Raw genomic sequence first — 25,222 nt, 5'->3', positions numbered from 1 at the left:
GACCATCAAGAGGGAAGGCCAGGTTGTATCAAGGGAACCAACATTAGAGATCAACACTCGAGATTTTCACAAGCCTCTGGAGCTGTCAGAAGTCGCGCCTCAACTCTGGATTTCTCAGACGCCCAACCTCGTTCGTGCATATCATCAACGTGGAATATTCTCGAGGCCAGAAGTGGAAGATGTCACTACGGCAATGAAAGACTGGGGGAAAAGCAACCAAGATGATATCAAGAAACTCATTGCACTCGTCAATCGCATCTTACGAGTAACTAGAAACTGGGGTGGGATTTCTATCATCCGTTACCCATTAAGTCGAACTTTGAAGATCTCCACATCTCCCCACTTTCTTATTTCCTTATGTAGCCGATCAATCAGCTCTGCGGTTCTCTATTTGATTTGTAGGGTATTAGTTGAAATATTGAGGTCACACATATACATCATAATGCTTGGCTCTAGATCGTCTCGGCCAACACTGCGCCGACGGTGGGTCATTGGGGACACTACATTGGATACTTATAAAGAGGGGTTGTCCCTGGTCCCATCATCCTTTTGAAACCTCGACCACTACACAAAATATCCAATATGTCTATGAGCATTGAAGACTGCGCTCAAAGCCGGGAGGGCTTTCCTCGTCCATTCCCGGATACACCTACAAATGTTTTGGAGCAGTTCAAAATGAACGGAAAGGTGGTGGTTGTTACGGGGGCTGCCGATGGACTTGGTCATGCGATAGCACAGTCTATGGCCGAAGCTGGCGCTCATGTTGCCTTATGGTATAATTCGTAGGTTTTCCTTCATTCAATATATATCTTACGTGTACTTGGTTAACCATGTTAACAGAAATGACGTCGCTATTGAGAAAGCCCAGGTCCTGGTAAAGGAACATGGTATAAAGGCTTTCGCTTACAAGGTTGATGGTAAACGGAGCTTAATGCCCATAAAGAAGGTACCAAAATGCTAAGCTTTGACCTACAGTTTCGGAGTCCATTCAAGTATCCCAAACGATAACAAAGGTCGTGACAGATTTCGGCAAGATTGATGTGTTCATTGCCAATGCAGGTTAGTTTCTCGCGACGATTTTGATGTATGGCAGCAAGCTGATTTAGAGAAGGAATGGCGATCTCGAAGCCTATCTTGGAACAGACTCTAGAAGAGTACCGGAAGCAGATGTCCGTGAATGGTATGAAATCCGTTCTTTTTTAATAAAATAAAGGATTGTGGTATTAACCGAGAATTAGTTGACGGCATTGTGTATTGTGCTAAATATGCCGGCGAGGTATTCGCACAGCAAGGACATGGTAATCTCATTATTACCTCGAGTATGAGCGCACACATTGTCAACGTTCCTACGGACCAGCCTGTCTACAACGCGACCAAAGCGTATGTCACTCACTTTGGAAAATCACTTGCCCGTGAGTGGCGGGATTTTGCGAGAGTCAACATCGTCTCCCCAGGCTTCTTCGATACAAAGATGGGGGCCGGCCCCTCAGCCCTCCAGGAGGCATATCGCATGTCGTCACTTGGAAGGCAAGGCCACGTGAAGGAAATCAAGGGATTGTATCTGTACCTCGCCAGTGATGCATCTAGCTTTATGACCGGAAGTGATGTACTTATCGACGGTGGGTATGTCTTGCCATGAATGTTGGGACACGTTGGATGATAAGATTCAGACGCTCGAATCAAATCAATTTGGAATGAGAATATCAATCACAATTTAAATGACGACACTGTTCCAACGAAATAATTCGCAATGAAGTTTCGGTAAAGGCGAATTCAATGTCGGGCTCGGACCTCGATGAGACACTCTGTGCCCGAAGGCGTTTTGCCCCGCTATGTCAAGCCGTCTGTTTCCAGGTACAATTTCGATACCTTCATCTGTTTGATCGCAATCGTAGCGATACCTAGGTATACTGAGCGCGGCGTACTATGTATAGCAAAGTAGGTTGACCAATCGAACCTTATCTCATCCCGGGTCGAAGGAACAAGCTCCAGGTTAAGCTGTTTCCCCAACTTGGAAACAAGGCTCCGAGTTCTGTCGGCCCCGAGGGATGGAACCGCTTATCCGAGCCAACAAGCGGCCATGCCGGGGAGAACAGTGGAGTAAGATGAGTCAACGACTCGCAATGAGGCGCAGGGTCAGTACGGCCCAGAGTACTGGATTAGCACAATTATCTTTAAGGGTACTTTGGCTTCCAATGCCGTTCCACGGCTGGGGTTATCAGACCCGGGAAACGTCTTGGCATGGTCTTTCGAACGGGCGTCAAAAGACATAGAAAACCTGATAAACAATGACAGGGATCCAGGCTGTCGTCAGCTACACAGGAATGTCATATCAAATGATGAAGCCACTTTTTTAGTCGAAACACGGCAGACGAAGGGGATAACACGGAGAAAACCTGCTTTTGGTTGATTGGCGTTATGTGATTGGCTGGTGCAGCGGCCCGGTTGAAGATTGAATTCCCTCACTACACATAATAATGGAGAGAGAAAGCAAGTATAGATATTAGAATGGAATTAAATAGAAGAAAGCAATCATCTATAGATACCAAGAGACATATGTACATATGTACATATAGAGATAGATAGAAAGAAAAAAAGACCGAATATATCAGAAAATACCAGAAAATACCAGAAATATACAATACAACGTACTGAAATCGGTTTTCCCCACGTTCTATCGCGGCCCGAAGTGACTTCACATTGCGATTTCACCTATTTCTCTGCCCCTCCTTTCTCCCTCCGCTAGATCACCCTTTTTCGCTTTCGCTTGTCGTCTTTGATTTTGCTTTGCTTTTTTTTTTCATCATAGCGCTGCCACCCAGTGCAGCCAAGTCCAAAACGGCATAATTACAGCAATCACACCGGCCATTGGTGTCGGCTCAACTTCCCCGATAGCCCACCTTCATCTCGCCATGGCTGATGAACGAGACTTCGCCCCCGAGGATGTCGCGCCTGAAGCCGATGCTCCCTCCCCTAGCGATCCCAAGGCTCCTCCTTTGTTTCCTCGACAGACCTCTAGCCCCGTTGTCCTTCCTTCCCGCGAATCTTCGGGAACTGGGTTATCTGCCTCATCTACACACCTAGGTCAGGTCAATGCTGCGCGACGGGGTGTTGGGACTTCGCCACACCCCAAGCCATCGATGAGTGCACAAGGGACTGGATTAAATCAAGACATTATGGCAAAAATGAAGGCATTCTCATTATCCCGCCAAGGTGCTCCGCAGCCACATACTGCTGCATCGACGGGGCATATTCCCATGGCTCAAGGAAGCAGTGCAGGTGGCGCACTTGCTGTTGGCATGCCTCCCGGTGCTGCACGACCCAGTCCTCAAAATTGGCCATCTTCCTCTTCCGTCCCCGCCACTGGCCCTGGCACTTTGTCGCCTAGGCCGGGAGGGATAGGAGCGAAGCGCGCAAAGCCAGGTCTCAAGCTATCGGATATCACCGGTCCTCCCAATTCTGCAGCAGGTACGGATCAAAAGCAGGGCGAACCAAATGGGGAGTCTGCTTTCAGCAAATACTCCGAGTTCATCGACACGAAAGAGGGCACTCTGAACTTCAAAAACAAAGCTCTGCTACATGGAGGTGGTGTCGAATTCTCGTCAGGTCACAGCTTCAAGATATCTCTGGATGAGGTTGATCGCTTGGACGAACTGGGCAAGGGTAATTATGGAACGGTCTATAAGGTTCGACACTCTCGCCCGCATCTACGAAAGCCAGGTCTCGGGTTGGGTGGCATTGTCAGTCGTCCTCTAGGCCACGATGAACCGAGTCCAGATTCGGGGTCGAATGAACTCTCAGGCGTGGTCATGGCCATGAAGGAAATTCGCTTGGAATTGGACGAAGCCAAGTTTGCACAAATCATTATGGAGTTGGACATTCTACACCGCTGTGTATCTCCATTCATCATCGATTTCTACGGAGCCTTTTTCCAGGAAGGTGCCGTCTATATGTGTGTCGAGTTCATGGATGGCGGCTCGATTGACAAGCTCTACGAAGGGGGTGTTCCCGAGAACATTCTGCGGAAGGTGGCTCTGTCCACCATCATGGGATTGAAATCACTGAAGGAGGACCACAATATTATTCACCGCGATGTGAAGCCAACCAATGTCCTTGTCAACAGCAAGGGTCAAGTCAAGATCTGCGACTTTGGTGTCAGCGGAAATCTGGTCTCCAGTATTGCGAAGACCAATATTGGTTGCCAGAGTTATATGGCACCTGAACGAATCGCGGGAGGCGGAATGCAACAGTCGGGGGCGCCGAGTGCCGGTACATACAGCGTGCAGAGCGATGTTTGGAGTTTAGGTTTATCCATCATTGAATGCGCTATGGGCCGATACCCATACCCACCGGAAACATTCAACAACATTTTCAGCCAGCTACATGTAAGTTACCCTGACAACAGTTTTTGAAGTTCAGCATTCTTACCTTCTCCGTTTTAGGCTATCGTCCATGGAGATCCTCCAACACTACCCGAGGGATTCTCTGAAGAAGCGCACGCATTCGTCCGGGCCTGTCTCGATAAGAATCCGAAAAACCGACCAACTTACAACATGCTACTCCGACACCCTTGGCTAGCCCCTCTCATGCAGCCACCAACCGAATCAGGTGGTGACAGTGCCTCACCACCCGAGGAGCCCGGCTCCGGCGATGCCGCCTCATCCACTATCACGGAGGATGAAGAAGTGGCCGAGTGGGTGAAAAAGCAAATGAAGCTTAAGGAAGATGGCCTGCTACATAGTTCCGAGAAACCAGCACTTCACGCCGTCGCGCTGGATCAGGTCGGCACAGGCTCTTCCGGGGGTGATCCTCAGACCCTGTCACAAAATGACTGAGATTGCCACCAGCTATTTCGAATATTGCATCCTCCTTTTCTCCGGGGGCACTTTCACGGCGCAGGCGCCGTTTACCACGACTTGCATCTCTATTGATTCCACCAGGCCGATACGCCAATGTTCTGACGTTTGGGGTCCTTTTGGAGCGTGGTCAGACCGCCGGCATGGTCATTACCCACGTGTGATTTGAGACTACTTCAACAAATCTCCATTTGGATCTACGAGCATTTGGTTTTCTGAATGAACTGGGGATAATTTACTGCACCCGGCCTTCGCATGATCCGGCGCAAGGAACACATTTTCATACATGTTACCTGATGTTTCGGAATTTCCTACATTTGAACTGCATGTGTGACTTTTCCCGTGCCTCCGACGCAAGTGCTCTACTTGGCCTTGTAAAGCATTCTGGTTAGGGGTATTATTTTTGTAGATGCAGTTACTGTAGTCTATCAGTCTTCCAATTGAAACGATTCCATTTTAATGCTTTGCTAGTAAGCTGTTCATAAGTACATATCAAAAGTTATGTTGAATACGGACCATACATATATACATACCCCCGAGGTTCTTGTTGCTGTTGAAACTGGCAAAGAACTCATCTCTCAAGCAGAATCACCATTTTCAAGCCTCTCCCCAAACCTCATCCGCAATTTCCCTCACCAGACTCAACTTCTTCTTCTGGTGCTCAACAAGAAGAGGATATCCACTCTCGTGAGTGCTAAACCCACATTGAGGACTGATGCAAACCCTCTTGAGCGCCTCCTCCCTAGTCTCCCCAGACCCTTCAGCAACAAAATCAGCAGCCGAGTAAACACGCTGCTTCATAGCCTCCTTGTCTTCCAAATCACGCAACTTGGTACTGATAATTCCAACCACAACATTCTTGTTCTTCGGCAAGAACCTCAGTGGCTCAAAGCCCCCAGCCCGCTCAGTGTCATACTCCAAATAGAAGGTATCAACATCCAAGTCCTCAAACAACTTCTTTGCAATAATATCATACGATCCCTCAGAGAAGTGTCGCCCACCAATAAAATTTCCCCGACAAAGATGAATACCCGTATGCATATCAGCAGGCAATCCAACAAGCGAATCATTGTACAGCTTAATATAAGCATCCAACAAATCCTCCACAGATCCCTCATTATCAGGATCCGCCTCCCAGCCCTCCCGGAACGCCGTAGAGCAGAAATAAGCCATACCAGGATCATCAAACTGCACGTTCCGCAGACCGGCCGCATACAGCGACGCCAGCTCGGCACGATACACCTTCGCAACGTCGGCGAAGTACTCGGCGTCATTGGAATAGGCATCAGCCGTGTACGCACGTCCTTGCTTGTAGCGCATGTGGAACCACGCGGGCGTGATCATCGTCAGCTTGATATTGGCCCATTCGCTCTGCGGCAACGACGCCTGCACCAGACGCAGTTCGTGCAGGTTGGACTTTGAGGTTGAGGTGCTGTGGGATAGCTTGCTGGCTGCGATCACGGAGTCGCCAGGCATCACTTTGTGGTCCTTTTCGATCAGGCTCACCACGTCTGGGTGGTAGAGTCTGAACATTGAGGCTTCGGCGTTTTGGAGACGGATTGTTCCTGGGGAAGTTGGTTTAGTTTGTGTTTTCCTTCGCTTTGGTTTGTTTGTTTCGATTGTTGTATGTAGATGTATGTAGATACAATCAAGTCTATCACTTACCCTGGAACTCATCCCACATCAATCCCCAGAATCGGGTGCGGTTGAACTCGCCAGAAGTAACGGCCTTGAACCCAAGGTCTTGCTGCATCTTGACGACCTCACGGACGGCTTCTTGTTCGATGGCAGGCAGTCCGGCGGCTTCGGCCGAGATTCCGGTATCGGCAATCTTCTCGCGCACCTCAATTAGGTTGTCTGGACGTAGTAGTGAGCCCATCTGCTCAGCCCGGAAGGGTGGAGCGCTTTTAAGGTTGTTCGCCATGATGTTGTATGGTTGGGTGAAAAGCTATCCTGTTCCAGGAGAGCTTCTTGGTACGAAAATGGTTTAACTGGGGAAATTCTACATTTCGTAAAGGGGATATCCTAAGCTCCTTTTTTCCCGGCTCTTCTCCATGTGGAGGCTCTTGTTATGCGGGGCAGCTAATGTGGTGCCAATAATGGGGCTGTTTAGGAGACTTATAGCTGTCTATCTTCTCTCTTTCGCTTGCTATACTATAAATATAGAGAGATCTAGCTGTCGTATATCAGCTAGATGCGGATATACTAACCTTGGAATCTTCCTATATTTTTACCTCAACCTGGAAGGTCAGCCTGCAGACGCCACGGCTGCGAAAAAGAAAAGAGCCCCACATACGCTATAAAACTATAAATTTAGCAGATACGTACTACTAATTTTTTACTACAGCAGATTCAACACTACCAAATAGAAATTTTTAAAATTATATCACATTGGCAAATATTCAAAGTGAATTCTGCATTCGCGCATGGTGTAAATTGAACACCGACCGTGAAGAATGGCACGTGCTTTCCCAATACCGAGATAGCAAAATTGTACCTCTTGATATGGACCAAAAAAGAGCCTCACCTTAGCTCTACAGTGAAGGACATGTAAAAGAAAAAAAAAAAGGTAGCTTCTCTTTGATTGAGCGTGTCATCCTTAGTGCAGGGGCCATGCTAATCTTCTCTGTATATTTTCATTTGACCATATGCCCCGAAGGGCGAAAGGACTTCCTTAAAGTTCAATATAACCCCCATTTCTCGGCAGAATTGTACCGCCTACTGGTTTGGATGGCACGGGTGTGCGATGCCAGCAAATTGTATGGGTTGCTGTGGGCTGCTAATTGTCTTATTTTTGTGCAATATTTGGCGTGACAGTTGGCTTGACAATTAGCTGTAGTTCAGATGGAAAGATTGGAAAGAGATATGAGTAGATGAAAAGGATAATCCTGTCTGCGGGGCACCTGGTAGATGGCCCCTCCATGGGGGTTTGTGTGTGATTACTCATCGCAATGGGGTGCCCAACCCTGTAACCCTGTGCCCTGGGGGTTACTCCAATAATAGACAAGCTTGGAAGTGAGCTTAAAAGTATGTTGGTTCCAAGGTTGTAAAATGGTAGAAATTCAGTAAGTAATGTTGTCGTGGTCCTAATTTTGACCTCGCAAATTCTCACTATCATGAATATGTAATGTGTTGAATGTCGAGACTTCTGTCAGCCTCTCCAAGCCCTAAGTGACTCTCCCCTTAGGTCGGCACCGGGCTATCATTAATAATGTGGAGTTTTGAGTCTATGCTTGGCTGCTCTGTCTCTTCGTTTCTTTATTCAGATTAATTTGATTCTAAATACACCTCGCTAGGTTTTTTTTTTTTTCTTCGTTTTGCATGTGATATTACACTTGTCGAACAGAAGGATGAGGGATATCAATCTACGGAGGATCTTAATGTGGTCATTTGGCTCCGTTGAGGGATACGTATACTTCAAGAATAAACGATTAGAACCATATAAATATCGGAATATTCTATACTATTATTCACATATATCTCTTCTTTTTCTCTTCTAAAACAGTATTACCGCATAGTCACAAGCTCTTCGGCGCTAGTAGGGTGGATAGCAACGCAGCTATCAAAGTCCTGCTTAGTAGCACCCATCTTGATAGCGACACCGAAGCCCTGCAGCATCTCGCCGACGCCAAGACCAAGGATGTGCAGACCAACAACCTTCTCCTGGGGACCGGCGCAGATGATCTTCATCTCGGTGGGGTTCTTGGCCTTCTCCTCGGCGGACAAGCCAACATCGTAGAACATGGCAGTGAACTTGGTGTGGTAGACCTTAATCTTGTCATCGCCATAGCTCTGGCGGGCCTCGGGCTCGGTGAGGCCGACACAGCCGACCTCAGGGTGCGAGAAGACGACTGTAGGAATGTTCTCGTAGGAGAGCTTGGAGTGCTTTAACTCGGGAGGGCCGAAGAGGCGGCTACCGAGTTGGCGGCCGGCAGCGATGGCAACTACGGGATTGAGTCAGTAAATATGTTTTAGAAAAAAAAAAAAATTCAAGGTGGATATTGCAACTCACCAGGAGTCAGCTCGGCTTGACCGGTCACATCACCGAGAGCGTAGACACCCTCAGCTGAGGTGTTCTGGTACTCGTCAACCACGACGTGGCCGCCAGCATTCAGCTTAACACCAGGGATATCCAAGTGGAGGTCTTCGACCTCCGGGGAACGGCCCACAGCCCAGAGAAGCTCGTTGACCTCGAGCTCAGAGCCATCATGGCCGATGAGCTTGAGCAGGCGATCCTTGCCCTTGCCATCGCGGATGAGCTGGATCTCCTTGAAACCGCCGTGGTTGCGGTGAAGATTGACGCCAGCAGCCTCGTAGCGATCAGTCATAGTCTTCTGAATCATAGGGTCGAACTTGCGCAGGAAGTTCTCGCCACGGATGAACATGTGAGTCTCAACATCAACGGCGTTGAGGACACCAGCAATCTCAACGGCGATGTAGCCTGCACCGACAACAGCGATCTTCGGGGGAAGCTCTTCCAACTCGAAGAATCCGTCGCTAGTGATACCGTGCTCGGCGCCGGGGACGGAGGGGAGGCTAGGCCGGCCACCGGTCGCCAACAGGATGTGGGGTGCGGTGTAGCGGGCGGTGCCGGAGCCATCAGCCAGCTTGACCTCAATAGTGTGGGGCTCGACGAAGCCAGCACGACCTTGGACGAGGTCGATTCCTTCACGACCCCAGTTGCGCTCGTATGCGCCGTTCAGTCGCTTGATAACGGCATCGCGGGTGTTCTTGAAGTGGGTGTAGTTCATAGCAATGTTATCGGGGATGTCGTAACCATAGCTCTTTCCAATGTGCAGCATCTCGTTGATGGTCGCAAAGTTCCATGTCATCTTCTTGGGGACACATCTAAATGTTGTCAGAAAAAAAGCGTCAATGAAGTATGCCAGCATTACACCATGTACTCACCCTACGTTGACACAGGTACCGCCAGACCGCCCGCTTTCCACGATTAGGGTCTTCTTGCCATACCAACCTGCTGCGCGGCGGGCACTTCCACTGCCACCACTACCACCGCCGAGGACGATGTAGTCATACTGCTGTGTTTCGACGGGAGCCATATCGGATGACTGTTGGTTCTTAGAATTGGAGGACGAAGAAAAGTGTCGAGAGATTGTAGAGAGACGAGAGTTGGCAGCAATTGAGTCTGCAGGGGTGGATCGGGGAGAGTTAATTGTCGCCAGAGTTCGATTGGTCAAACGACCAGGACGGATTTGACCGACGGAAGACCGGGTCAAAGATGAAGAGGCTCGAAAGCTGATCCGGGATGATTGGATGGAGCGGGAGAGCATGGAGAGAGGGGAAGAGGGGAAGAGGGGTAATTATATACAGGCTGAGGTGAGAGGGGACCGAAAAAACACGGCTGTGGTGACGATATCGGGGTTCGTTAATGCGCGTTGGTTCTTCCGTCACCACGGGCGATTTCTCAGCAGTGATTACGTGATCAGATCTAGATCCGGGCAGATGCCCACATCTGATCTTGAGATCTTGAGAGGCCGATATAAACTTGATACGATACTTTTGGTTTATTATTCCATTCGAGATCTACACTATGTTTACATCTTTGACATGTAAGATTATTGAATTCGTAGATCGTATATATGATATATGGGTATAGGAAAATCAAGAAAGAGCGACAGGGAGTGACCAGCACTCCAGAATCAAACTTGAGGGAGCACACAAGGAAATGATATCGATCAGACAACTCGTAACTCAAGCACCAGGGTTGAATCACTGGAATGAGCTGAGATTTGATTGAAACCAATAAAGGCCAATGAATGTTGAAAGATGTTTCAGCTAGAAAAGGGCGCCAGCCCTATCAATCTGAAGATGTTGGTTGAAGTATGATAGTAGCAGGGAAGAGGGTATCAAAATGCGAAGAATGTAAAAGACGGAGCCATCAAGTCTGAGCCTTTGTATATCTGGGCTCCATGTCACAACATCCAGTTGGATGTGATACATGTAGCCAGCCTATTGGGCCAAGGACTAGACAGCAGTTGGGGGTGTGGAAGAAGGATGGTGAATATTTGCATAGAGAGAGATCGAGCAAGTATATTCTGATGGCCTGTAGATCATTCAATCCACACAATTCTGCTGCTCTGTCGGTCACAATCTGTTTGCGACAGAGGGGCAGTCTTCAAATGTTGAAGGTAGTATGAGAACCAGATATTGACTCGTATGGTGTGTTACGAGGGGAGAATATGAGGCAAGGGTGTTTCGGAAATAGGAGAGACATCCCAGACTCTAGGATTCAGGGCCACAGTGAGTGATCCTCTCATCTTCGTCTGGGGAGCCGTTGAGGTAGAACGCTTATCGCGGGCGGATGACTAGTGGGTATAGGCGATAACGGCAAAAGAGATGAGGCAGAAGCAAAGAGGAATGTAGACAGAACGTTCCATGTCGGCTTGTGTTGAGGAGTTGCGTTTCATGGTTTTCAAAGACGTACAATAGCACAGTGATGTAGTGATGTGTCTGGAGATCTGAAAAGGAGGGGGTCTGGGAGTATGAGAGAGTCCGGGGAGGGCGGTGTGTTTATCGTTATCTGCTTAAGTAACTGCGTTGGGGCCTCAACAAAACATCACCTGACTCAACATGCGAAGGCATTTGATCAGTCAACGAATAGAAAGGCCCCAGGGGATGCCCACAGTCCACTCTTGAAACGGTGGACAGGCAACCATATTTGAACATTAAGCCCCGTGGGCTGTGGTTTTCGAACATTAAACACTGTGGACTTTGGTTGGCAAGTGAGAACACCCAAGTATTACACGTGGTACCTGCATGAGCCTCGGCAAGTCCCGATTATTATACAGTGGACTGGGCATTTCCAAGTCAATGTTTGGTCACTTCCAAGGTTGATGTGATAATATGTATCAAATCAGTCTAAATATAGCCCTAGCGGGTTGCAATCTAAAGAACATCATTATCGAACAACCTCTCATACATCCCTTGATAGTATCCATTTTCAAGGGTCGCGTAATGAGCTCATAAAGGCACCCAGCCGACCTTGACAATAACGATCTACATTACTGCTTTATCCCTAGCTATACTTACTCCGTCACTCAATAGAGAGCAGCCCCTGTCGGGCGTAAACCATAACATTTCGAAACCTCCACATTCACAGAGAGTGAAGAATGCAAGGAGATACCAACTGTGCCTCCCATCTACCAATGAAACCAACCATGAGAGGCCTTCATACCTGGCTAAACAAAACACAACGCAGGAACCCGCCCTGTCGGCCAATGGAGCAAGGCATCGCGCTGCTTGAGTTCTCCTTCGTAGTCCTAGTTCATTAGATAAAATCCTGCCCTAGAAGAATCCTCTCCTGGGGTATACCTCAGCTGATCTTCCCAAGCACGTTCGCATCACCTCGATATCACGTCAACCGATCTTCCACCATCTACCATATCATCAACGCCATAATGCGTGTTTCAGCCCTCGCCTTCGCTGCCATTCTGTCGCTGGTCTCGGCCAAGAAGATCAATATGCACTGCAACTTCGCGGAGGACAACACTGGTATGGTTCAGCAGCCCTTCTGCTGCCGTGATCTGGCGCCTGCACGGGGAAACTCGAAGGCAAATGAGGCAACGGACTGTATGTAAAACAATGTCACGATATTTGGTCACTAGGGGTTTGTCTAACAGTCTACTTTTCTAGGTGATCAACTGGACCAGCCTCAGATGTGTGAGGATCAGTCTCGGCCAGCGTGTTGCTACACTATTGTGAGTTTTGTTCCGGTCAATTGAGCTCTCTGATTTTGCTAACCTGATCTCTTCTATTTTTCTCAGGGCGCGAAGAAGATCTGTACTGGACATGTTATCTTCCAGGATGCGGAAGATGTTTAGAGCGGAGAAGGATACGAAGGCATAGTTGAATACAATCGCGTTATGACTTGGCGGTATGAGAAATTAGCTCGACCCCGGCGTTTTTATGTCAACAACTTCCAGTGAATAGACATCGAACATATATCACACTTCGCTTTTGATGCTTGGATGAATTACGGTCCCCTGTGACGCGGGCCCAATCTGTTATAATGTTCAAGAATACTTATATATAGGAGACTAGGCCAGGAGATAAAAGAACGAGTGAACCGGTCAAGCTATATATTAAAAAGTGCACAAAACAGCCAATGCTAGAAGAAGGATCGCCAAACTCCAAATCCCCGGCGCCGGAGATGCCATACACAGTCAAATTTTGATAAATGCAGTCACATCAATCGGAGACTACTCCAAGCATCTCTTCCGTGTTCCTTCGAAACAAACGCTCCGCTAGACCCGGCCTGGCTGCGCATAATTCCAAACAAAATTCAGTGAATGGGCTGATATCAACACGGGAGAATCGAGTGTGCGGCCAATCAGTGGCATAGATAACCCGTTTAGGCGCAACAGATAAGAACTCGCGTGCCATAGCCTGAAGGTCACGCATTTGATGGTCTTTGCTGAGTCGATATGGTGCAGACATCTTAACATATGTTTCCCCTGCGCGAAGAAGAGAGATCAAGGACGAGAACCCTTGAAGCGCGTAGGGATCGAAAGCTGGTCCATCACTGTCCCACGACGCGAGCTCGGGGCTACCAAAATGGTCGATGCAGATACGCACGCCTAGTCGTGGAAGGATTGACTCGACCATCGAGACCATCCTAAGGGGAAGATACATCTCGATGATCCAGTTGAGAGGCCGGGCAATCTCAGCATGCTGGAGTAAGGTCTCTTCCAGCTCGTTCTTGTCCATCATTTTCCCGACAGACTGAAGGTTAATTCTCAGTCCACGGACTCCGAGGGCATGCCATTCGTTTAAAGTGTCTGGTTTAACGGTACCAGGGTCAACCACGACAATTCCTCGGCCGCGCGAAGGCCCAAGTTTTCGCAAGGCATCTAATAAACATGAATTGTCCGTGCCATAAACCGACGGTTGCACAAACACGAGATTCTCAACACCTAGTCCGGACGAGAAGGCGAGAGCTTCGGGCAGCGTATGTGCGGTGGGTTTATATACCGCTGTTGGAGAGACGGGAAATCGCTCAGGTTCCACAACATGCATGTGGCTATCCCAGGACCTAGGAGGGAGTCTCTGTTTGAGTGATAGATTTGCGGATGAGGCATGTGTTAAACGCCGTTGCTCTAAACGAATGGAAAGGACATCAAACGATATCGGTGAAGGCCCGTGGAGTACATTGGCTTTGGACTGGGCAGTGGTCAGCATCCCGAATAGATAGTAAGAAAATGAAGACAGTGGCCGGTTCCCAGAAGTAAGAGAGAAGGCAGAGGTACAGAAAAAGGCCAAAATAAAGCCCTAGGGAGATACTCACGGAAGACCAGCTCCAACAAAGCGGTGTCACCCTAAGACATGACTTAGGAAGAAACATGTTAGTTTCACCGCTCAATATGCGTAGATGTTGATCTAAGTGCCTGCAATGCAACGTTTTTGTAAATGAAAAGCACTCATCGGCTGTGTCTGAGCAGCACAATATGTAGGGAGTACGATGTACAGTGCTTGTGCGACCCACGCACCAACCCCCAGCACGCTTGTGACTAGATGCAAGGAAAAATCAAGCTCGGAAGTTGTCCGTCAAGGGTCGCTTCCAATCCTCAAGCCGTCATCTGGGCCTGTTAAATGAGCTGAGGAGCCGTCAAGCGGAGCCAAAAAGTGGATAGCTGCGGCGCGATCCGACATTGAAATGTGGATTCACTTGGAAATTATTGTAATGCTAGAAAATGGTAATGCAAAAATGCAATATAGTTATGCATTGCAGCAATTGCTTAAGACACAAGATATGGAAAAAGTACTACAAATTAACAGGGGAAAAAAGTACCAAGCTCGGATGTTGACCGAACTTCTATTTATCTCGGATGCCGAACACCCGGTTTTCCTCACTTGTCCACTCCTGGAGATCTCACTTCACTGCCCCCAGATTTATTGTTATCAGCCCCCACAGCTCGCTTATACTAGGGGCCATGCGATGGACCATATCACGATGGTCGACCAATCCATACTGCGCCCTTGTGATTGCTGTCGTTGCCTGTGGCGGGATTCCCAAAGGTACAGGTGCATTTCCTTCCACTAGTCGAGCTTATCGGACAACTACTAGTGACAACTACTAGTGACATTTGCTAATTCCGTGTTGCCCTCCATAGGCTATGACGAGGGTGGTTATAGCTCCAGTGTCTCCCTCCCCTCCTTCAAGTCCGACTACGACCTCACTATACACCCGGGGGTCGACGAGACCGAGCTAGCTAACCGAAAAGCGAACATCACCTCCTTCAATGTCCTAGGTGCTGCACTGGGTGCCCTGATAGTCCTGGATCTCAATGATCGACTCGGGCGCTTGGTGGTATGGCGCCTAGCATGCATCGTGTGGGCAACAGGGACATTGATCCAAGTATTCGCATCCGGTATATACGGACTGCTCTTGTTTAGTCGTATATGGGCCGGATTAGGCTCGGGCGCTTTAACAGTGACTGCACCACTGTATTTGACCGAAATAGCCCCTGCTAAGACAAGAGGTCTAGTGGTGGGGATATACATGGTATTCTTACTGGCCTTTCTGGCCATGGGTAAGTTTGACCCGCTATGTGTCGTACATTGCATACGTATTCGGCCCCAATCTGACTCATTACGCGTTATTGACAGGGTTCTTTATCAACTATGGTGCCAGTGTCCACATGGCGACCACACGAACCCAATATCGCCTAGTTCAAGCTGTGCCTTTAATTCCTGTCGGGATTGCATATGGTCTGTCGTACCTTTGTCCGGAGACTCCGCGGTATCTCGTTTCAAAACAGCTCCATCAGGAAGGGCTAGAGGCTCTCGCACGGCTACGTGGCAAGGCTATCGATGATCCCGAAATCACAAAGGAGTTCGCGATTATCGATGCACGGGAGCGGGAGCGAGCGACAGACTTAGCTTCTGTGTCTCATTGGACTATATTCAAAGAGACACAAACGAACTCGAATTACCGACAGCGTTTCTGGCTCCTAATCGCCATGCAGACAATCGCTCAGTGGACCGGCGGGAACGGGATCACATACTACGTAACGACCATATTCCAGGTACGTCAATTTCAAGGCAATTATTAGCCAGCTACAATAAGTAACAAAACACTAACATATGTGAAACAGTACGCCGGCGTAAAGGGCGACGGAAATTCCCTCATTTCCTCCGGCGCGTATGGGATAGTCAAACTAATCTTCACGATGGCCTTCACATGGGGTCTAATCGACCTCCTCGGTCGACGCCGCTGCACCCTCGTCGGACTAAGCCTACAGCTCAGCGCACATATCTACATGGGTATATACATGGGGCTGCGCCCAGGCTCAGCGGATAACAAAAACGCTTCCAACGCAGCCGTCGCCTCCGTTTTCATCTACGCCGTCGGCTGGTCCATCGGCCTCTGCACGGTGCCTTACCTGTACGGCACGGAGATCTTCCCAACGCGCATCCGCAATGTCAGTTATGCGATTAGTATGGCACTGCACTGGTTCTTCCAGTTTGCTGTCGTGCGTGTTACCCCGAATATGTTTGTCTCGCTTGATGTTTGGGGTGCTTATCTCTTCTGGGCGCTTATTTGCTTCTCTGGGCTGGTTATCCTTGGTGTTTGGATGCCCGAGACGAAGGGTGTGCCTATTGAGCGGATGGGGGATTTGTTTGATGGGCCGTGGTATCTGCGGTGGCGGGCTAGACCGAGGGAGTGGGATCTTGCTTCCCCGGCTGATATGTCGCAGAATGTTGCGTCGAAGGATGATCATGTTTTGAAATCTGGCAGTTCCCCCTTGTGATGACTCTTTTCATTGTTTCTTTTTGGCATCCTATTGATCTATATGCTTGTCATTAACCGATACCCCATTTGTTATTATTTGGCTCGTGTTTGGCTTTGATAGCGCTTCGATTATTTTTATTTTGTGATTCCAAGATATCCGATCTATCTTTGCATATTAAAATAGAGCCTCTTCCTATAACACGAAGCCGTAGAGATGCCTTCTTTTCCCCGTAATTGACAAAGGGAACATACCATTATACGGTGTAGCTTACAAGGTTGCTTATATGTATGCACACATAGAAATATATGTTGTTATATCATTGGCTGCTAAAGAGATATATCTACATCGGATTGGCACCGATCTTGGCAGGTTGCTAATTGTATGTGCATTTGGGAATCACGAAAGCAAAACAGAGTATGTGAGCAGAGAAGAGGAAAAAAAAAAAAAAAAAAAAAAAAAACCAGCTTCCAAACCAGGCCCGAGTGAAGTTATACAAGATCATTGAGACGGACCACCCCAGCCCTGCTCAAAAACAGGCGTCATAGGCGTCATATTCGTCGTGATCGGCTGCGCATACGAGAATGCTTCATATACCTCAGGCGCGATTTCGTAGGACCCGGGGTCATCCATCGTCATGACGGCGTTTGGCATCCCGCCCAGCAAGTGTGTAGGCGGCAGTTGGGGCATTTCGCCCGAGTGCGGGATGTTGAAACCTGGCCCTGTGTGCTGGAAGTTATTATAGGTTCCCACCAGAGGCGGGTTTTCAGGGCCGGTGGTTTGGGCCTGAGAGGCTATCGATGCTTGAGGTTGGTGATGCTGGCCTGGAGAGACGTGGCGGGATCGGCTACTGCCTACTGATGGGGACTGGCTGTGTTGAGGATGGTGAGGATGAGCATGGTGTTGAGGTGGGGATTGGTGATGTTGGTGTTCCTGGTCGGTTTTAGGAATAGGCGCGGGCATTGATCCGTGGATGTTGATTTGGAGTCTTTGAAGCTCCAGAGATATGAGGCTGAGGGCTGTTGTGATAACGGGGTTCGCAGCTTTGACTCGTTCAAGGGCAAAAATGCAGAATTTGAGCTTGTCTAAGGTTCCCGGTGCGGCGTACTTCAGGGCTTGGATTTCAAGCAGGAAAATCGATGCTGCTGTGTAGATGCTGTATGCGAGAGAGAGGACGACGTGGCTATCGCCGAATGTACGGCGGTATAGATCGAAGAGAGATAGGATCGATGTTGCTGATGCCATGCACTGTACAAGATGGTTCGAGTCGTGTGCCTCTGGGCGGGCTTTCAATAGCTCTCGAGAGCAGAGAATAGGTCGGTGGAGAAGGATGTTGATAGTATGATATAAACAGCTAGAAGAATTTCAGTGAGCACCATGTTCCAATTTACACAGGATTGAGCACATACTTCAAGATCACGATATGGCTGGGTGGTGAGTATGGAGGAAGATCTACCGCCACTAATTTCAAGTAGTCTGGTAGCTCATCCCACCAGTCACTTAGATTCTTGGCCTGCTCCTGAACACAATCAAAGAATTCAGAGTCCGTGCTTCGGCGGATTGGGTCATATATGTGGATTAGAATCTGGTTCAAGATTTCCGCTAGACCGCACATCTTCATGAAACATGACGTTGAATGCGCCTGCGTCGGTGGATAGTGGGCACCGTCAGTGAAGCCTACCCCATGAGGTGTCCATATCTCGATCTCAGCGGTGTCATCGAGAATCATGCGTGGCGGGCTAACGTGAGATTGCTGCATCGTTGGCGCCCGGCCAAAGTACAGCGAAACCACCTTATCCCAGAAATAACAACTCCAGAATAGACGATTGCGTATTTCAATATCCTCATCACTCAAATGAGCAGATCCTGAATATTTCCGGCTATCGATAGAGATACCCAAGTCGTCCAGCAGCCGGAAGGCCATCCCACTGTATAACCAAGCTTGCGTTCGATTTCCACGGCCGCATTCTTGGGCACTGAGAAGGAGCAATGTCTGAATGGTCGGGATGCCTGCATAACCAACTTTGAGGGAGTCAAACACCCCAGTCAATGCACGATGGGAGAATTGTGCACCACCATCATAGGAGTCCAGAAGCGGACCAACCTGAGGCTCGGCTTTGCACCATCGTACTGAGTGAGAAAGAATGGCATTTAATAAGACGTCCGAATAATAAGCCCCATTGATTTTCATATCACCTATCGGAAGAGGTTAGTGTCATAGGTCGTCTGAAATGGCAAGGTCGGACAGACGTGTAAATGCAGGACGGTAGACAAAATTCCACAGCGGCTGGATCCAGCACCAATGCGAGTCGAGAAGATACTGGAAAGGCTCCTACAGAAGTGTATCAGCACATGCATCCTTCAAACAACCCCATCCACCAGAGCCCATACCGGCATAGCAGCCATTTGCTCGAATGCTCTTTCCCGCCATGCATTATTAACAAGTCGCTCTTTGCGACCCTCCAATTCCTGCGCGTAATGCGAAGTCGACGCAGCTTCATTCACCACCCCGCTAGGCAGCTGGAACAAACTAGTTGGTCCGTGAAATGAGACGCGACCGTCATTTTCCACATTGAGACCATCAAATGCCCGAGGGAGATCTTCAGCATCGGGATCGATCTTTATCTTCGGTCCGCTCGGGCTGGATGCAGCCGACAACGGCGATCTTGGCTTCCGCACCTCTTCCCCCTCGCCGCGCTTCGATAAAGCATCCTCTAACTGCGCTACCCTAGCCTCAAGCTGTTTCGTGTACGATAATGTTGGGGCTCTTTGAAAGAGAAAATAATCAGCGATTGCAATAATAGGACAACAAAAAGAGGGGTAATTGAGACTCACAAGCTATACACGCACTGCTCGTTGCGCGCAGCGCATCGCGAACATGACGGACTAGCGCCGTTACATTTAACCTGGTGAGCAGTTAGCTCGGAAATCTCGGGCTTCGTCCGAGGGGATCCGCATGCACCTTGCGTTTACGACAGGCCTCGCATGAGAAGGCACTCTTCCGGGGGAGACTCGTCTTGGGAGGCTCAGCCATTCCAAGTGTCTCCTTTTCAAGGTCCCAATTCGAGATACACCCGGGAAAAAAATGACAAAATGAAAGAAAAGGAAAAAGATAAAAATAGGAGAGAAGATTTTTGGCCCCCTACGTGGGGCGCGGGGATTAAGCCTTATGAGAATGAAATAGTATTGACGTCGAATCAGCTTGAGCTCCCGAGGTCGGGTTGGAGTAGGGCGGAGACTTTCATTGGTGGGAGATGTTGGAGATTCCCAACTTAGGTACCTCCCGAGGGATCTAAGCTCCACTACCGGTTATCGTGGTAGTTTATATAGGTTATACATAGGTTATATAAGTGATATAGGTTATAGAAAAACAATTAGTTATGCTTCAAATGCTATTTGCATGGTATTCAATTGTATACATGATTCACACATCCCTTATTTCTTCCCTTTTTTGAATCCTCCTTTGCCTTTACCCTTGCCCTTCTTGGGGTCCTTAGCAGACTCTGCGTCACCCTTGCCCTTCTTCCATCCGATATTACCATCGTGTCTCATCTGCGCATCATCAAGACGCTTCTTGTCCTTGTTGCTAAGCTTGACATTGCTCTTCTTGATATTAGGACCGTTCAACTCAACGGCACCCAGCTTGCGAGCAACCTTCTTGTCCTTCTCGGTCTCGAACCATGTCCGCTTCGGCCGCGACATGATCTCGTTACCATGCTTCATGAGGTTCTCACCCTTGGTGAATTGCATCTCAGCTTGAGAGAACTGCTTCTCGGTCTTCTCCTCTTGCAAGATTTCGGCCACCTCGTCGGCCATATCCTCAGCCTTTTGCGCCCAGCTGTCGGCAACGGCCTGCTCGATCACACGACTGACGATCTTGGCGCCTTGGGCCTTACCTGCGCGGACGGCAAGCTTGACGACCTTGCGGTCGGGCTCGGCAGCAATCGTGCATGCACGACCAGAGCGGCCGGCACGAGCTGTACGTCCAACACGATGCAAGTAGATCTCGTGGCTCTGGGGAGCCTCGTAGTTAATGACGGTTTCGACACCCTTGATATCCAGACCACGAGACGCAACGTCAGTGGCGAGAAGGTAGGCAACCTTGCCATCTCGGAAGTTTTCGACGGATTTGATACGCTGTATGAAAAGTTAGGAGTTGTAGATATAGGACAAGAGTCACTTGAACATACCTGTTCTTGGGTCAGACTACCGTGTAGCTCTGCTGCCTTCAAGCCCAATAGGCCGAAAATGATACGAACGCGGTGAGCTTCCTTCTTCTGCCGGAAGAAGATAATAACGCGCTTCGTGTAGAGTTCTTTGCACAGGTGCAGAAGGTAACCGAGACGCTTGTCCTCCCTTCCGGGACGGAGACGCACGAACTCTTGAATAAGGGTGGATACAGTGTTCTTCTTGGCATCAACCATCAAGCGCATCGGGCGGTTCATACCAACACGAATAAGCTTGTCGATTGAGTCTGTCATGGTCGCAGAGAACAGCATAGTCTGGCGAGATTTGGGAATCGTGGTGAGAATCTCGTTCAACTCATCGGCGAAACCGTCCTCAAGCATACGATCGGCCTCATCGAGGACAAGAATCTCCAGGGTATCAACTGTGAAACTGGGCGAGTTGCGCATGTGATCAATGAAACGACCGGGGGTGGCGATGATAACATCGGGGCGCTTCTTGAGCACATTCTCCTGCTCGCGAAGACTGAAACCACCAACCAATTGACAGAATGTGACGTCCGTGAAGGTGGCCAGTTTGACGGAAACGTTGTAACACTGAACAGCCAACTCACGAGTGGGCATCAAAACCACAACACGACTTGTAGGGACCTTCCGGGGACGGAAGAGGAGACGTTCGAGGATAGGAACAATGAAGGCAGCGGTCTTTCCTGAACCAGTCACGGCACTACCGACGATATCCTTGCCCAGCAGGGCAACGGGAATCGCCTTGCGCTGGATAGGAGTCGGGTCTGTGAATCCAACTGCAGCGAGACCTCGAAGGATAGGGCGGGAAAGATTGAATTCTTGGAAAGTCATCTTGGCCATGTTGGCCTTGGTATCGACCTTTTCTTCGGGGGCAAAGAAAGCTTTGCGCTTCTCTGCTTCCTCCTCGTCCACCTCGCTCTCTACATCGGACTCCCGGTCTGAGCCTATGTCGTCGGGGTGACCAACAGGTGTGGCGACAGAGTCGTTGTCAGATGCAGCATCGTCATCATCCTCCTCATTCTCATCCTTATCCTCATCGTCCTCCTCATCTTCATCCCCAGAGCCAGGCTCGGGGCCCTCAGCATCACTCTCCTCCTCGCCGTCTGCGCCCATACCGAAGGCGTCGTCAGCCATGAGCTCATCATCCTCGAAGTCAACGGGCATTTCGTCACCCGATGCAGCGTCGTTTTCAGATGCGCTGTCGCTCTCTTCCTTCTCGGCTGCCTTCTTTTTCTGCTTCTTAGCTGCCTCATCCTTCTTGGCCTGCCTCCGCTCAATGATGTCGTCAATATCGACAGCCTTCTTATCACCAGAGCGCTTCTTCTCGTTATCATCAATACCCCAGCCATCGAAGCCTTCAGTGACACCACGGTTCGCGATACCGCCAACATCGAACTCGAACTCGGGGTTCAAAACGCCGTCGTCTTCTGTTGCATCCGCTGCAGCATCATCGTCATCCTCCTCCTCTTCCGATTCGGGTTCGGGTGCAGGCTCGGTGTTCTTCTTGTTCTTCTTGGCGTTTTTCAATTGCTGTTTTTCTAGCTGCTTTTGCTTCTTGTTCTTGGGCTTGACAGCTTCGACCTCGCGCTTGCGCTTTTTGTTGTCTGATGCCGGCGCATTATCGCCCTGCATCTCGTTGTCGTCATCTTCTTCTTCGAAACGGGGTTCGTTCTCGTCGTCGGAGAGCGTGAATACAAAATCATCGTCTTGAGCGGAACTCCGCTTCGCCGATTTAGGAGCCATTTTGAAGGCTGGCGCAAATTCCAGTGTGTAATTGGTAGTTGGATATCTTCCACACTCTATCAAGCAGTCTCAGTAGAAAATCTAAGACCCCCGAACACTGTGCAAGCAACTCGATCTCGTCGAGAAGAAATGGATCAACATGCGAAAAAAAGTTCCCCGGGCGGTGACAAGAAAATTTCTGATGACATAATCAACCCGTTTCGAGATGTCAAGGTTGTGACCGGCTCTACTACTCCAAAGCTGCTTTGCTGGATCTCATTCTATTCTAAGGAGGAACAATCAATATAATCATACAATCTCGATTAACTACCTACCTATGTAGGTATTCCTTCTCCTTTTGATATCCCCCGTATGCTTTTTCAACAAATCGACCTTTTTTTGGTGAGACATCCTAGATATGTATGTCTGTCATAGTAGTCTCATTTTGATTTCAACTTTTTTCCCTTTTTCTTCCAGGCCCGTCATTTTCTCCCTACCACCAGATTTTCCGAAGATAACTCCCTCCAGTCTCCACATCAGTCATTCGCAGGCTCATCAGACGTAGTTGAGTATCGCAGACTGGGGACCACTCCCCTGGGGCTGGGCTTGAGCCTGAGGTCGGCCCTTGACCCCATCGTTCAAATATGGGCCCCCGATGCGACGAGCCATGTATTGAAGATCAAAGCTAAGAATTTGTGTTAGCAAATAAAATCCATGATGAAAGTGAAGAGCAAAAACAAGACATACCTCTTGCCACTCTTCACTCTCGCATTCTCAAATACGCACTTTTCCTCAAAGCCAAAGTCCCTCTCCAACCACTTCTTGATCCAGGCATGCTCCTCCTGGGCCTCCGGTGATGTTGCAATGGCGCAAACCATTGCTGTGAGAGAGCGGCCATAGCCCGCACCGTACTGCACTGTACCAGTTTGGTCAAAATCGTAATCCTTGCTTTGTCCACATGTCACATCAAAACAAGAGAGGACCATATCAACAAGTGCCCGTCCAATATGCTGCCTCTTGCTGCTCTCTTGGACGAAGACATGCAGCTCACCCATGTTCTTATCAGCGCTCTTGCCGTGTCGATGGAATTTGACATAGGCGTAGCCAACCACAGGGTCGATCTGGTTGCGACATAGGCGCTCTGTTGGACGTCGGGCAGCAACGACAAAGGGGAGGTGGTTTTCTCGGCAAAATTGAAGAAGCTCCCCAAGGGCATTCACTTCCATAGATCGGGTTTCACTGCTCAAAGCTGAGTTTTGAGCATACCAGTTCATTATTTCAAGGATAGAAGAAGCGTCACACTGCTCTGCAGGACGCAGATAGATGCCGGGTGGAACAACCTTTGAATCTGGTGGCAATTCTAGCCAAGCACGGTAAGCCGCAGTGCGGCGCAGGTGCTCTTGGTGTTCCTGTTCCTTCTTCTTTCGTTTTTTGTTGATCTTCCCCAGGTTGTATACGTAGCCTTCCGATGTCTCGTGCCAATGCAGGCGTGTCTGCTCGTCTTTCATGTCCCTAGGTGTGGGGATATGCTTCATATCGGGCAGAAACAAAGAAGATTGTCCGTCGGGTATCGCGGTTCCGTCAAAGAAGGCAACATGACAGATGTCGACTTGGTGTCCTGCTGGAAGCTGATCCCACCATTTTCGGAATTGCTTTCTGACACTCGCGTTGGGGAGATCAAACGATGTAATTCTATGTTTGAGTTCATGCCATCGATCATCTCCTCCTCGGATATCCAAAGTCCAGTCATCAAGAAGAGACCGCTCCGGCTCGTACACAGCGTTGCGGCGGTCCGATGTGAAGGCAAGGATGCCATTTTGGACGATTGGGAAGATACGACGAGATTTTGCGTATGCCTTTGCTTGACTTTTGCGTCGGGCATCCCACTGGGTCCGAAACTCCACATTGCTGACCGTTTTTTTGACTTCTTCATGTTCATCGTCAGGAATACAGTCCGGGGGCTCGGCTGTTGCCCATTGCTCAGGTTCCTCAACACCTTCGGCTGTCCTAGGTTTTGCGAGCAACTGATAGACAACGCTGCCCAAATCGATCCCAGGCCCATCCCTCGCTGCGGGGAGCATCTCAGGGCAGGAGTGACTCTCGTTTTCCATGCCGAATAGAGGCTGCTGCACGGGCATCTTCTGTCTTCTCTGTTTGTCAAACTGTTTTGTCAAATCCCAAGTTTGTGTCCAGCTCAGATTCTCTATGCTCTGTATCAGCTTGTTTCTTTCCATTTCGTCCATGGATTCGAAAACATGAAGCATGGCTGAAACTGAACTAGAGCCATTCAGGACCATGGTCGATTTCAACTTGTTGGATTTATTGGGCGGCTTTCGATATACAGCAGTCCTACCACGGAATGGCATAGGTATTTCGGTTTCTTCTGCCATTGTGATGTGAACTAGGTCCCGAGGAATTGAATCAGATTCTCTGGTAGATCTTGTCAAGTCAGCTAGGATTCTCGAACATCGTCGTCATGTTACTTCTTTGGTCTGTTCTCGGTCACCCTCTCACTTTTCTTTAATGGCATGTGAAATCAGTAAACGAGGAAGCAGTTGCGAAGCTCTACGAACCCACTTGGGGTAGGGCTTGCAATTGTGCCTGTTCCGCATATATGTCACTTGGGGGTGGCCTCGTGTTTGTTTCTCAAAGGATGCAGTGCAAAAATGTTTGATAACAAGCG

The 25,222-nt window shown here is 49.1% G+C and overlaps 10 protein-coding genes across 10 annotated transcripts; 4 read left to right on the top strand and 6 right to left on the bottom strand.

Annotated features, from left to right (window-relative positions):
* The first annotated feature begins 569 nt into the window (after positions 1-569).
* N7487_003750 (uncharacterized protein) lies at positions 570-1,716 on the top strand. Its single transcript, XM_056871497.1, has 5 exons — positions 570-782; positions 841-917; positions 976-1,059; positions 1,112-1,180; positions 1,239-1,716. The coding sequence occupies exons 1-5, from the start codon at positions 583-585 to the stop codon at positions 1,637-1,639; spliced, it is 831 nt and encodes a 276-aa protein (XP_056729217.1). The 5' UTR covers positions 570-582; the 3' UTR covers positions 1,640-1,716.
* A 1,196-nt stretch (positions 1,717-2,912) lies between these two features.
* Positions 2,913-4,835, top strand: pbs2 (mitogen-activated protein kinase kinase PBS2; the record flags this gene model as incomplete). Its single annotated transcript, XM_056871496.1, has 2 exons — positions 2,913-4,385; positions 4,443-4,835. The coding sequence occupies 2 exons, from the start codon at positions 2,913-2,915 to the stop codon at positions 4,833-4,835; spliced, it is 1,866 nt and encodes a 621-aa protein (XP_056729216.1).
* A 618-nt stretch (positions 4,836-5,453) lies between these two features.
* Positions 5,454-6,780, bottom strand: N7487_003748 (cobalamin-independent methionine synthase II family protein; the record flags this gene model as incomplete). The annotated part of the gene is made up of 2 exons (XM_056871495.1): positions 5,454-6,421; positions 6,522-6,780. The coding sequence occupies 2 exons, from the start codon at positions 6,778-6,780 to the stop codon at positions 5,454-5,456; spliced, it is 1,227 nt and encodes a 408-aa protein (XP_056729215.1).
* A 1,534-nt stretch (positions 6,781-8,314) lies between these two features.
* Positions 8,315-10,158, bottom strand: glr1 (glutathione-disulfide reductase GLR1). Its single transcript, XM_056871494.1, has 3 exons — positions 9,765-10,158; positions 8,869-9,704; positions 8,315-8,800 (listed from the first exon to the last, which is right to left on the bottom strand). The coding sequence occupies exons 1-3, from the start codon at positions 10,145-10,147 to the stop codon at positions 8,364-8,366; spliced, it is 1,656 nt and encodes a 551-aa protein (XP_056729214.1). The 5' UTR covers positions 10,148-10,158; the 3' UTR covers positions 8,315-8,363.
* A 2,116-nt stretch (positions 10,159-12,274) lies between these two features.
* Positions 12,275-12,708, top strand: N7487_003746 (uncharacterized protein; the record flags this gene model as incomplete). The annotated part of the gene is made up of 3 exons (XM_056871493.1): positions 12,275-12,446; positions 12,510-12,574; positions 12,641-12,708. The coding sequence occupies 3 exons, from the start codon at positions 12,275-12,277 to the stop codon at positions 12,695-12,697; spliced, it is 294 nt and encodes a 97-aa protein (XP_056729213.1). The 3' UTR covers positions 12,698-12,708.
* A 356-nt stretch (positions 12,709-13,064) lies between these two features.
* Positions 13,065-14,054, bottom strand: N7487_003745 (putative TIM barrel metal-dependent hydrolase; the record flags this gene model as incomplete). The annotated part of the gene is made up of 1 exon (XM_056871492.1): positions 13,065-14,054. The coding sequence occupies one exon, from the start codon at positions 14,052-14,054 to the stop codon at positions 13,065-13,067; it is 990 nt and encodes a 329-aa protein (XP_056729212.1).
* Positions 14,055-14,806: 752 nt separating this feature from the next.
* N7487_003744 (uncharacterized protein) lies at positions 14,807-16,627 on the top strand (the record flags this gene model as incomplete). The annotated part of the gene is made up of 4 exons (XM_056871491.1): positions 14,807-14,891; positions 14,987-15,406; positions 15,483-15,901; positions 15,971-16,627. 4 exons carry the CDS (start codon positions 14,807-14,809, stop codon positions 16,625-16,627), a joined length of 1,581 nt encoding a protein of 526 aa, XP_056729211.1.
* Positions 16,628-17,107: 480 nt separating this feature from the next.
* Positions 17,108-19,640, bottom strand: N7487_003743 (putative C6 transcription factor; the record flags this gene model as incomplete). Its single annotated transcript, XM_056871490.1, has 6 exons — positions 17,108-17,960; positions 18,016-18,802; positions 18,857-18,938; positions 18,998-19,373; positions 19,442-19,512; positions 19,569-19,640. 6 exons carry the CDS (start codon positions 19,638-19,640, stop codon positions 17,108-17,110), a joined length of 2,241 nt encoding a protein of 746 aa, XP_056729210.1.
* Positions 19,641-20,041: 401 nt separating this feature from the next.
* On the bottom strand, positions 20,042-22,560 carry drs1 (putative ATP-dependent RNA helicase DRS1; the record flags this gene model as incomplete). Its single annotated transcript, XM_056871489.1, has 2 exons — positions 20,042-20,743; positions 20,797-22,560. 2 exons carry the CDS (start codon positions 22,558-22,560, stop codon positions 20,042-20,044), a joined length of 2,466 nt encoding a protein of 821 aa, XP_056729209.1.
* Positions 22,561-23,094: 534 nt separating this feature from the next.
* On the bottom strand, positions 23,095-24,929 carry N7487_003741 (GNAT family N-acetyltransferase; the record flags this gene model as incomplete). Its single annotated transcript, XM_056871488.1, has 2 exons — positions 23,095-23,224; positions 23,287-24,929. 2 exons carry the CDS (start codon positions 24,927-24,929, stop codon positions 23,095-23,097), a joined length of 1,773 nt encoding a protein of 590 aa, XP_056729208.1.
* Positions 24,930-25,222: the final 293 nt, after the last annotated feature.

This window comes from Penicillium crustosum (assembly GCF_028827405.1).
Source record: "Penicillium crustosum strain IBT 35664 chromosome Unknown utg000002l_segment0_segment0, whole genome shotgun sequence".
NCBI lineage: Eukaryota > Fungi > Ascomycota > Eurotiomycetes > Eurotiales > Aspergillaceae > Penicillium > Penicillium crustosum.
Note: the sequence above shows the minus strand (reverse complement) of the source record. Positions and strands in the feature narration are given on the sequence as shown.